At 44.8% G+C, this 12,410-nt stretch overlaps 1 protein-coding gene across 2 annotated transcripts; it reads left to right on the top strand.

Annotated features, from left to right (window-relative positions):
- The first annotated feature begins 3,573 nt into the window (after positions 1-3,573).
- Positions 3,574-10,421, top strand: cdyl (chromodomain protein, Y-like). Of its 2 annotated transcripts, none has more exons than XM_076745222.1 (7): positions 3,574-3,785; positions 5,683-6,421; positions 7,120-7,403; positions 7,517-7,689; positions 7,798-8,008; positions 8,106-8,249; positions 9,023-10,421. In XM_076745222.1, exons 1-7 carry the CDS (start codon positions 3,762-3,764, stop codon positions 9,179-9,181), a joined length of 1,734 nt encoding a protein of 577 aa, XP_076601337.1. In that variant the 5' UTR covers positions 3,574-3,761; the 3' UTR covers positions 9,182-10,421. The 2 variants fall into 2 exon arrangements, with proteins under 2 accessions (XP_076601337.1, XP_076601338.1); XM_076745223.1 differs by having other exon boundaries at positions 7,150-7,403.
- Positions 10,422-12,410: the final 1,989 nt, after the last annotated feature.

Below are 12,410 nucleotides of genomic sequence, written 5' to 3' on the forward strand. Positions count from 1 at the left end.
ATTAGGGAGATAAACACAATGAAATAATGACAGCTGCTCCCGCCTCTTCTAATCCCTGTCATTCAATAGGATGCATTACTTGCACTTTCGCTTTCACTGCTGCTGTGATTTTGTTTTATTATGTGTACCATTTATTTTATTATGTGTACTATTATGTGTGTGTGCACTGTGTCTCACATGTGTCTTACATGTCTTGTCTATTATGTGTGAAGGAGGCCATCTCACTTATCTTTACACCAACTCTACCTCCGGGTATAAATAAAGTAATCTAATATAATCTGATCTAATCATTAACTGACCTGGAAGCAAACTCAAGACTGAGGCAATTATCTGGGCAGAGACAGTAAGTGTTCTACTGTAAGCTCTATTGTTCTAGAAACTTTCCTGTATTATAGTATTGTAGTACTGTAGTTCCTGCCACTGTGGTAAAACCAGTAAGCTGCACTGCACTCCTGAGTGATAAAGAGACAGTTATTGTGTCCCTTCAGTGGTGGCTAGCATCTCCTCTGCATCACTGTGAGTGCCTTTCCCTCTCTTTTACTACAACACGCACACATATCCACATACCTTTACATGCATCCACACACACCTTAAAAGCATGGATAGCGTGGTAGCATAACTCAGCTTGGCTCCATGCCATCTTCCTGTCAATGACGCGTGAATCACAACCTTCATCTTGTATCTCATTTTTCTGTTTAACTTGTAACTCTTGCAGTCCTGCCTGCCATCTCACCTCCTCTGTCTCTCACCTCCCTCTCAAACACACACACACAGTCACATGCTTGCTTGCTGTTTAATGCTTTTTATTGTAGTTGTAGTTGTATTTAGACAGTGGATATTTGTCGATTGGTGTAGTATTGACTGTTGATTGGTGCTGCTAAAGTGAAATACACTCTGTTGTCCTTCTAAGGAGCAGTTGCCTGTGCTTATTTGTACATATGCATTATGATAACAGCTGGATATGACAGTCAGTGCTTGGAGTCAACCCTTCACTGTATAAATGTAAAATAGTGCTCACATATTTCACATTTTAACTGGGACTGCATCTACAGTTTAGTACCTGATGCCAGGGTGGTACCCGGTAATTATTAATTCCTATGAGTAATTTTATTGATATCAATATCTATCACTGATATTTGCAAATAACCAAACCTGCCCCAACCAGTTATACCATTATTCCCCAAGTTGTATGATGAGATGTGTGTTAGTTCTTACTCAGCTGTATGTGTGCTCTTTGGCAGACTATTCGTTTCCAGCATCCTAAATTGACACCCAACTGACTTTATTACTGTGTAGGTTTGGTATGCCTCTGAGCTTTTCAAATTGCCCATCACAAGCTTCAGAATCAACAAATATAGCTAGTAATGGAACTGTACATGTTAGGAGGCCACTTGGTCACATCATCTTGCCAGCCATCTGTTATGGCAGGTAAAGGTACTCTTCACCCTTTCTGAGCTCTGACAGGTTGTGTTCCCAGTTCAATAGCTAATTTGGCTTGACCTTCAGGAATGAATGATACCATTTGATTACTTTAAACTGGAAATAATGCCCATATTACGTGCAAGACATCATGGGACACAGTGGATATGTTACCCTCTAAAAGCACACCAAACAAAAGCAGTCCAACGTGTAACTTTCCATAAACCACCTTATATTGAACTGGTGCACATTTTTTGAGAAAGAATCATGTGACCCTACAGCTGTCAGTGATGTCCCAGGATGCTCTTCAGTTTCCTGCTGGCTGTAGGTGACTGTAGGTGTTCTACAACCCAGATTCCAAAGAAGTTGGCACATTGTGGAAAACGTAAATAAGAACAGAATGCAACCATCTATTAAATGGTTGAGTACAGTTGTGCTCTTCAGCAATGTCTGTCTGGCTAATTTATGCAGTATTTAGATATTTAACAGGTTTACCAGGTTTGGACAAATTAATGGATTCATTGATGGATTGGAGTATATTAACGGGTTTTCAGCAAGTTTCCCTAATGGGTGAAGAAGTGTTGTGAAAAATTATTATATTATACAACAGTTAGTTCCAACAAAGTAATTTGATTAGACAAGAGACATTCCATGAGTGCTGATACAGAGTACAACAGCACTGGGACTTCTTACTGACACGATCACTCTGCTGTGCAGGCGTTCTACTAACCGTTAATTAACGTTACATCAGCTGTTAACTATCTTAGATTGTGGCAAACTTTGCACCTCAAAGGTGGACATATTTCCACAAATAACATTTGATCTAAATTATGAATGGTCATCAGACTCAGATGAGGATGAAGGGGAGGAAAGAGGCCTGGATACATCAGCGCAAACCAGGTGTGCTGATATGACATCAGCTGACCTCGACAACATAGAGAAGAGCAAAAATGAAGCCAACACTGTCAGGCAGACGACCTGGGCTCTGAACTGCCTTCAGACTTGGCTGAATCTCAAAAATATGCAGGTGAACTTTCAGTTAGTTAAGAAGGCCGAGCTGAACACAGTGTTGAGGCAGTTTTATGGATCGATCCGGACAACTACAGGGGAGCTCTGCAGCATCAGCAGCTACCTTGGACCTCCGGTTAGCTGTTCATGGAACTTAATGCAGGACCCAGAGTTTATACCAGCTCACAATGTTTTCAAATGAGTCGTCAAAGAGATAAGAAGGGCAGGGAAGGACAAAACAACACACCACCCCCGATCCCACCTGAAGACCAGCGCATCTTAAAACATTCTGCGGAGCTGAGTCCAGACAATCCGAAAGACGTGCTGTCTGATCGAGCTGTTAACTCATCACAAACACACACCATGCCACCAAAGCGTCTGTCAACACACTCTTATTTCAGTGGATGCACAATAGATGGAAACATTCAGATAAATGTAAATGATGCAGAATAGTGGTGATATGCACACACAGACTGGCAAACTCGTGTGTAGGTAGGAAGTGTTTATGTGTTGCCTGGCAACAGCCTTGTCTCCCTTCCAGTTGTGGAACTATTTGTGTTGGCGGAGCCAAATAAATGATTAAATAAACAAACAAACAAAGCATAATCTCTTGTGGCTTCTTACTGTTAACTAATAAAATGCGCTTATAGAACTTTTGTATAAAAGCAATATCACACTCGAGGTCAGCATAACAGCGTGTGATATTGCTTAATTAAGGTATAGACTAAAGGATGATTTTCATGTGATTTGGTCAGTTTTGGTGGGGCTTATATTCAAGATGGCGCTGTGTGAGGTGGCCGCCTGTTGCAGTAGCTCCGTCATTTTTGTTTGTTTTTGTAGTTTATGTGTGTGCTGCAACAAAAGAATTTCCCAAACTGGAACCAATAAAGTACAAGTCTAAGTCTAAGTCTAACCTTGCTTTGTCAAAATATCTTAGTATGTTACAATCCATTAATTTATGCATTCATTATCCTTGTATATGTCATTAGAAAACTTTAGTCGTTTAATCGGTCATTGGCAAATAAATGGGAGTTTAAGGTAAAAAAATTAGTCATAATTCAGTTTTATTTAAAAAAAAAAAAAAAAGAAAAAAGAAAGAAAAAAAGAAGAAGAAGCCCAAACAGCAGTCCAGGGGCTTTTATTTTGGAAGGCAGTGAGTCAGACCGGATGTTACGGCAAAGCTGGTGTGCTAACAGCTAACAGCTAGTTAACTGTAATAAACTGGCTGGGTGTCCTGTCATTGAGCCCACAGACTGCGGATCTTCATCTTTCTCTCATGTTGCGGCTCGACTGAACGGCCTTCTGGACGCTGCTCGTGCCCACGCACAGTCTCCATGGCTACGGAAGAGTTCTACGAGGTAACGCGAGCCAATGCTACCATGCTAACGGTAGCCATCGGCAGAGTTCAGAGTTAACTTTATAAACTTTGTGAGCTGAGGGGGTACCGAACAACACAAAAGTGAAACAGACTGGATAGTGAGCAGCTTGTTGACCCGTTAAAGTGAGTTAAAGTTCGTTAGCAGATTAAAAAGCCTAGTTTGAATTCGCTTCCGTATCTGGCGAACAGAGTTAGCTCACTGTCCGTGGACTCGTTGTTAGCCCAGTGCTAACAGATTCCAGTGTGCTCAATGCTGAGTGATCAAATGTCAGACAGTTTGTGCGACTTCGGTTTGATTTGGGACTGAACCGGTTCAGAGAGCGAAGAGAAAGTTTGGTTTGAAACTTTGATCGAGTTTGAATCAGCCACAGAGCTGCAGGATTATTCATTTATGGCCAATATATTACAATGATAACAGGGTTAGGTTTAGTGAACATCCCCTCATTTACACTAGTCAGACTTTGGAAAACCAGTGGCCCAACAGTTTATCAGTTTAGGGATAAGTTAATCAATAAAAAAAAGCAATCAGCAACTCTGATACTGGATTTACTGCTGAAGTTGTGTCTGATGAGGAAGAAGGTGGCCGCTCTATGTTCTGTTTTCTGTATTTTTAATGTTTGCTTGAAAGTCTTGTGGCTGTCCTCTCAGACAGATTGGACAGACTGTCCTCTCCGCTTAAAGGGACAGTTCGGCTTCGGGTTAGGTTGAATTTGTTCTGACCTTATTCAGGAGGACAGTTTGGTCTGTTATCGAACTCGAACTGAAAACTAGTCAGATGTTCGTGATGTGGATGAAGATGAAGATGATCTGAGAGTTAGTTTTAAAGTAAATGTACATACAGATATGTCCTTTTTACATCTGTGAAGTTTTACTGTGGTATTGTTGAAGTAGAGTTTCCTGAAGCAGACGAGCTGATGGAAACAAAATGTTGAAGTGAGGAAGAAAGATCTCGAGGAAACATCTTGATTTCACACTGAAATGATTGAAAATGATCGTTGTTTAGTTTTGGAGCTGGATTTAGTTATTTTAGATTTTTATTCGTCCATGAGCTGATTGACAGAAGATTATTTGGCAACTGTTTTCATCATCAGTTAATCAATCGTCACTTTCAAGCAGAAGAGTCCAAATTTTGATGGTTTCAGCTTCTTAAAAGTCTGGAGTTGTCTTTGTTTTGTGTCTCAGTGAGCTGAATGTCTTTGGCTTTATTCTGTATCTGAACTCTGACAAATTGAGACTTTTCATTATTTTCTGACATTTGATAAAACCAAATTAACCCGCCAATGAAAAAGATATCATTCTATAAAACAGCAAAGCGTGTGGGCTGTTTTATCGGCTGCATTTTTAAGTATTGAAGTCTTTCATTTTCCCATGTCAGCTTTGTTAATTGTGTCGTTCAGAGACAGACCGCGAACCAGCGCCTGTTTGGATTCGTTTTGACCAAACGTTGGATGAACCGGCTTCAGACCTCGTGCTGCTCTTCAACAAACCTTCCTGAGCAGATTTAGTTCTCGTGAGGACTCGGAGGTCACGTTCTGTAGGTTGAAACCAGACATGAAGCCAGAAACAGCCTGTTTCTGTTAATGCGAGCAGGAGATTCTTCTCTTCTCAGTCCTGAGATGATTTGTCCTCATGGTGTGACTGTTTGTGGTTTGAGGCGGCTTGTTGAAGTTTAGAGAGACTGTTGTCATAGAAACTGTTTATATAGTTAATCTGTGAATATAAAACAAAGTGTTCAACAGTTTAACAACAGAACAAGATGAAAGTCTAAGTTCATGGATTCATCCAGATAAGTGACCCTCCTGATGATGATGATGATGATGATGATAAAGATGAAGATGATGCTGGTAGTTTTAGTGCTGCTATCTCTTTCCCTGCAGGTGGAGAGGATCATGGATAAGAGGAAGAATAAGAAGGGGAAGGTGGAGTACCTGGTCAGATGGAGAGGTTATGGCTCAGAGGGGGACACCTGGGAGCCTGAGAGTCACCTGTCCACCTGTATGATCTATGTCCACGACTTTAATCGTCAGTACGCCGAGTGGCAGAGAGACAACACGTTGCTACGCTCCACCCGCAGCTCACCCAGCCACCACTGCAACCCCGCCCACAGACCGCCTTGCAGGCCGCCGCCCCCCGCTGCTGTTCGCAGTGACATCATTGGAGGTTTAACTGGAGACTGTGATCAGGTTAAACCTGGTCTTGGTCCGGCTCACCTGCCCCCCACTGGACTGACCCGCCCAGCCTTCATCAGTTCCCAGCAACCCCCGCTGGCCGGCAGGTTCAGCAGCAGTCTGATGTCAGCACCTCTGGCCGGCTCCGCCCGCCGCAGCATGGACCTTTCCAAGACTGGCATTAAGATCCTGGTTCCTAAGAGTCCGATGAATAACCGTATGGACGCAGAGGAGTCTCCCAATGAAGTGGCTCACGGTTTGGAAGCCGGCGCTCAAGAGGCTCACCTGGTCCCACCTGAGGTTGCTCTGTTAGTGAAACCCGCAGGAGTCCAGCTGGGGCCCGGAGAGGAGAGGGCACGCATGGGGACCAGACCCCGCAACCAAAACCCCCTGCCCCCACCCCGAGTACCTGTCACACCTGCTGCCATACGCTCCCTCAGCGGCACAGGTGAGATCAAAGCTGACACAGCATTTTATCAAATCTGAATCCAGGGTCTCCAGGGGCTTCAGCTTGCTGCTGGATCCATTTTTCTGATGTTCTGCATTGACAGCTGACATCTGTTTTTAAAATATTTCAAATGAATCATCAACCCAAAGAGTCACAAATTGAAATAAGAGCATGAAACACTCATGACGAGAAAACAAAGTATTGCAGGTTGTTGCATCTTCCAGTCCAGATTCAGTACTTGGGATTGACATGATGAGCAATGCGTTGGCTTGTTTTTCACTTGTGAGGATCTTGAGAAAATGGTCATTCGTCATCACAGTCCTGCAGAAACCAGATTAATTGTCCAGTAAGAAGTTTATGTGCTGTTATCCATCCATCGCCCAACAGTTTCAAAAGCAGCCATCAGTACACTTACCTGTACATCAGAGTCATCAGGCAGTAATAAAACCCATGAACCTCAGCGTTAAACCTGTAACATCTCTCCTGACTGACACCATACACCTGTAGGAGTCCACTGGTAGCACTGGGAACAATTTGGGCTTGAAAGTAACTCAGTGTTTTCAAGCTCGTCACAAATTGATTGTTGTTTCCCGCTGGACTGATTCTGGACTGGTTCTCCTCCACCTACGTGGACGCTGTCACTCTTAATATTCTTTTCTTCTGAGAAGTCCTTAAATATGAAATGATATGAAATGAAGGTCTGATGATCAGCGTTCGGACTCCTCCAGGTAACTCTGCGTTGATGGAGGCTGTCGCTGCTAATGGGATGCCAGGTATGCAGAGTGCTGTTGCCGGAGCAACCAGCGTGACGGGGAAACGTCGTCTGGAGGAACGTTCTGCTTTCGACAAACGTCTCCGGTTCAGCGTCCGACAGACAGAAAGCGCTTACCGTTACCGTGACATTGTGGTGAAGAAACAAGATGGCTTCACTCACATCCTGCTGTCAACCAAGAGCTCCGAGAACAACACGCTCAACCCTGAGGTGAGGCCACGCCTCCCAAACAGCTGAGCAGACACACCTTACGTGGTAAATGCAGGATTGTTGTCATGGTTACTGATACCCACAGCCATGTTATTCCTCTTCCCTTTCGTTAGGTGATGAAGGAGATCCAGAGCGCCATGGCGACAGCAGCATCAGATGACAGTAAGATGGTGTTGCTCGGCGCCGTCGGCAGCGTCTTCTGCTGCGGCCTCGACTTCCTGTATTTCATTAGACGCCTAACAGACGACAGGAAGAAGGAGAGCATCAAGATGGCTGAAACCATCAGGTAACACAACTGGAGAAGCAAGATTGCCATTGGAGCCCCCTCTGATGTCATCAGAAAGTCGGAGGTGCTGTCGGTGTTGACCTCTGACCTCTGTGTCCTCTCCTTCAGGACCTTTGTCAACACCTTCATCCAGTTCAGGAAGCCGATTGTGGCAGCGGTCAATGGGCCAGCGGTTGGCCTCGGCGCCGCCATCCTCCCACTCTGTGATGTAGTGTGGGCCAATGAGAAGGCCTGGTTCCAAACGCCGTACACGTCCTATGGCCAGACGCCCGATGCCTGCTCATCCTTCACCTTTCCCCGCATCATGGGCCTCGCCTCGGTCAGGCCACCACTTAAAATGTTCTATTCTGTTCCAGACTAAGTTAAAACGCTCCATTCTGCTCCAGACTAAGTTGATGTGTTCCCCTCTGTTTCAGGCTAATGAGCTGCTGCTGAGCGGCAGGAAGTTGACGGCTCAGGAGGCGTGTTCTAAAGGCTTGATTTCTCAGGTTCTGTGGCCAGGAACCTTCACACAGGAAGTGATGCTACGAATCAAAGAGCTGGTGACTGTCGACTCACTGGTCAGTGACAAGCACCTGTATTGTGTGTGTGTGTGTGTGTGTGTGTGTGTATATGTGTGTATATGTGTGTGTGTGTATATGTGTGTGTGTGTATTGTGATTGCCACGTGAGATGGAAAGAAATTGAAGGGAACATGTCCGGCCCAGTTCAATTATAAATGAAAGCTTGATGGAAACAGGTCATAAATGGATGAAGGTATCTCTGAAAACATGGTCAAATATCATCACTGAAAGGTGTTTGGAGAGAGAAAGATTCTGAGTTGGTGCTCCCGTGACCTTGTGGGCAGGAAATCCTTTGAGAGACTGGTGTTGTCTCACCTGAAAGACATCACAAGCCCCCTCCTGGAGCCCCTGCAGTTTGCGTAGTGAACAAACAGGTCAGTGGAGGATGGAGGAAACTTGGGACTGAACTACATCCTGACCACCCAGGGCCATATGGAAGGATCCTGCTTGTGGACTTCAATGCCATCATCCCAGAAGTCCTCCAGTCGAAACTCCCCCAGCTCACTGTGCCAGCCTCCTCCTGACAGACAATGAAGCTGATGGGGCCAAACATTAAATGTACTGTTTCAGTTGAGTTTGTCAGAAAGGATCAGCAGGTCATCACGTTCTGTTTCACTGATGTTTTGCACGTTGGCGCTGTTTTTTGGAATCAGGGTTGTATATATCCACACAGACACACCACACCGTGACCTCTGTTTACATGTTTTATGTGTCACTTCTCATTTGACTTCACCTTCTGTGGTGTTTGTGGTTCCACTTCCTCTCCTGCAGGTTCTGCGGGAGTCAAAAGCCCTGATGAGGAACACCAGCCGCAGTGCTCTGGAGCAAGCTAATGAGCGTGAGTGTGAAGCCCTGAAGAGAGTTTGGGGCTCATCGCAGGGAACCGACTCCATCCTGCAGCACCTGCAGAGGAGAACCGAGCTCTGCTAGAATCTGGAACCGGGCCAGGACTTGAAACAGGAGCAAGGCTGGTCCCGTGACTCAGCATCACTGACTCAGCAGATTCTGAGATGGAGAGGAAACACTGCATGTTTTCTCCCTTTGTTGTAAGATTTAAGTTATAATTTCAGCAGTGCTGATTTATAGTCGGTCACTTCTGTAAGTCCTCTTGTCCTCATGTCCTTTTATTTTATTGTAAACTCATCCATGGGAGTCCACAGGGTTCAGCTTTTGGTGCTGGGGTATAGCTTCACATGCTTTCTTCAGATGGTAACATCAGGAAACATCGGGCTGATTATCAGGCTTCTGTTTCATGACTGGTGTTCCTGCCAGACGAAACTGAGGGTGTGTTAAGCCGTCAGTTTGAGAGGAGCCTGAACAGATCACCTCAGGGTTTATCAGACTGAATGCTTACTGGATGTGTATATGGTAACTACTCAGTGACAATGGCTTAAAACAGCAGATTTCCAGCGGGAGTTCTGTGAGTCTTTTGATGAAGAGTAGGATAGCAGTTCCCCCCCGTTTCCAGTCTCTGCTGAGCTCGGCTGAAAGTCCTGGACCTCTGTACTGGGCGCAGAGATGAAACTGAAACATGACTCTGACAGAGAACCAGGATGTGACCTCTGACCAGTTCCCTCTGATGAATTTCAACGTGGAGGAACAAACAGGAAGTGAACTAACACTCGGACCTTCATGTTTCCTGCAATGGATTTGGTTCATGCTTTTTTTTTAAACAGAGGATCATCAGGCGCTGTGTCACAGATCTTATATAAGTCCACAGTTGCAGTCTGTAGCTCCTCAATCTGTCCTCTCTTAGACTTAAATGACTCCATGTTTCCTCTGGCGCCACCTTCGGGACAAGCTGTACGTTTACCAAGTTCCATCGATGTTGAGTCTAAGAACAGATAAATCATCAGGGTGCTGTGAACTATTGATAGGACTTTGAATTCAGAATAATTAAATTTGTATGATCACGCAGCAGTTTGACAGCGATGAATTATGGGTAAATATTGACACCTGAGAAGCCAGACCAGTGGCTGAGGTGCTGCAGTGTGTGGACGATGCCTGTCAGTTGTGAGGGTCTGACCAGGATCAGGATGTGAGCAGGTTTCTCTTATCAACCATGAAACAGTTTAACCCACATGTTCAACACAAACTCTCCCCCATTTCAGTAAGCTTACTATTCTTTCTGTTCCCGTTTTGTCATATAAAAGTAAACCTTGAAGTCGAACTGAAATGTCATGATTTTTGTCTGCTACAGCACATCTCAACATCAAAAAAAGAGAAGCCAGATTGGAGAAATGTGTTAAGATTTTTTGCTTTCATGATGCGCCCCCTCGTTAAATCATTTGACTCAATACCATTTGGTCATCTGCGTGGATGGAGACCTTATTTTCATACAGCCAATCAAATCTTGCTGAAAAGCAACGTCAGCGTTGTATCATTGGCAGAGCAGACAGTCACACTGAGCCAATCAACAGCCGGCTACACTATGCAAGAGCCACGTCTGAACAACAACCCACTTCATGCTACAGTCTTCTTCTTCTGCACCCCAGTGTGTTGAAGGAGCCACCAAACAAATATTCACAGAGGAAAAGTGCATTGTTATGCCAGTGTGCAGGGTAGATAGCTAGTTAGCTGTTCAGCACGTTAAACAAGTGTTGACATACTTAGAAATGGTCCAGTTAGACGCTGACGTGGTTCTTGCTCATACTAACAATACAATCTGCCATGACATGGAGACGACAGCACAAGTTGGTTTACTTTGACTCCCGTTCCTTTGCATTGTAACACTGGTGCTCTCAGGATCTTCACTGTGTAACACCGGTTTAACACCGGCACTCGCTCATTCTCTTTTAGTGTCACACTGGCGCTCGCTCATTCTCTTTTAGTGTCACACTGGCGCTCGCTCATTCTTTTTTAGTGTAACACTGGCGCTCGCTCATTCTCTTTTAGTGTCACACTGGCGCTCGCTCATTCTTTTTTAGTGTAACACTGGCGCTCGCTCATTCTTTGCAGTGTAACACTGGCGCTCGCTCATTCTCTTTTAGTGTCACACTGGCGCTCGCTCATTCTTTTTTAGTGTCACACTGGCACTCGCTCATTCTTTTTTAGTGTCACACTGGCGCTCGCTCATTCTTTTTTAGTGTCACACTGGCGCTCGCTCATTCTTTTTTAGTGTCACACTGGCGCTCGCTCATTCTTTTTTAGTGTCACACTGGCGCTCGCTCATTCTTTTTTAGTGTCACACTGGCGCTCGCTCATTCTTTTTTAGTGTCACACTGGCGCTCGCTCATTCTTTTTTAGTGTCACACTGGCACTCGCTCATTCTTTTTTAGTGTCACACTGGCGCTCGCTCATTCTTTTTTAGTGTCACACTGGCGCTCGCTCATTCTTTTTTAGTGTCACACTGGCGCTCGCTCATTCTTTTTTAGTGTCACACTGGCGCTCGCTCATTCTTTTTTAGTGTCACACTGGCGCTCGCTCATTCTTTTTTAGTGTAACACTGGCGCTCGCTCATTCTTTTTTAGTGTCACACTGGCACTCGCTCATTCTTTTTTAGTGTCACACTGGCACTCACTCATTCTTTGCACTCATTCTTCTTCTTCTTTGCAGTGTCACACCGGCGCTCGCTCGTTCTTTGCAGTGTAACACCGGCACTCGCTCGATTCCCCACAGTGTAACACAGGCAGTCTGCAAACTGTCAATCAAAGGAAGACATGTCCATCCAGCCAGCTGAGAAGAAGCATTTCTGATTCTTCATTTTGTTACCTGTGGACAGAGCCAGGCTCACAGTTTCCACATGTTTACAGTCTTAATGTTAAGCTAAGTAGCTTCTGGTTGTATCTGAATGCTTATGAAATGAGAAATGGCTACATTTATGCGCTTTAATCTTAAGTCCTTTGCCAGTTTTTTCCGCTCATTCCAACATTTACACACTCACTGATGGTCACGAGCTACCCCACTCTGGGTCCTGGTCTGACCATTGGGGGCATCCGGGGTTCACGGTCTTGCCCGAGGACATTTTGACAGGGACACGAAGAGGAGGCGGGAACAAACAGTCAATGCTGTGATAAGTGAGTCTGTCTCCTCATGTCGAATATAAACTGATTAATGTCACTAAATGTTTTGATGAAACTTCAGTTTGTTTCAGACTGAAACTGACGAACAGACCAGCAGCCGATCAGCAAACTTGTTACTGCTGAAACAGACACAATAA

Source organism: Chaetodon auriga, chromosome 12 (genome assembly GCF_051107435.1).
Source record: "Chaetodon auriga isolate fChaAug3 chromosome 12, fChaAug3.hap1, whole genome shotgun sequence".
Taxonomy (NCBI): domain Eukaryota; kingdom Metazoa; phylum Chordata; class Actinopteri; order Chaetodontiformes; family Chaetodontidae; genus Chaetodon; species Chaetodon auriga.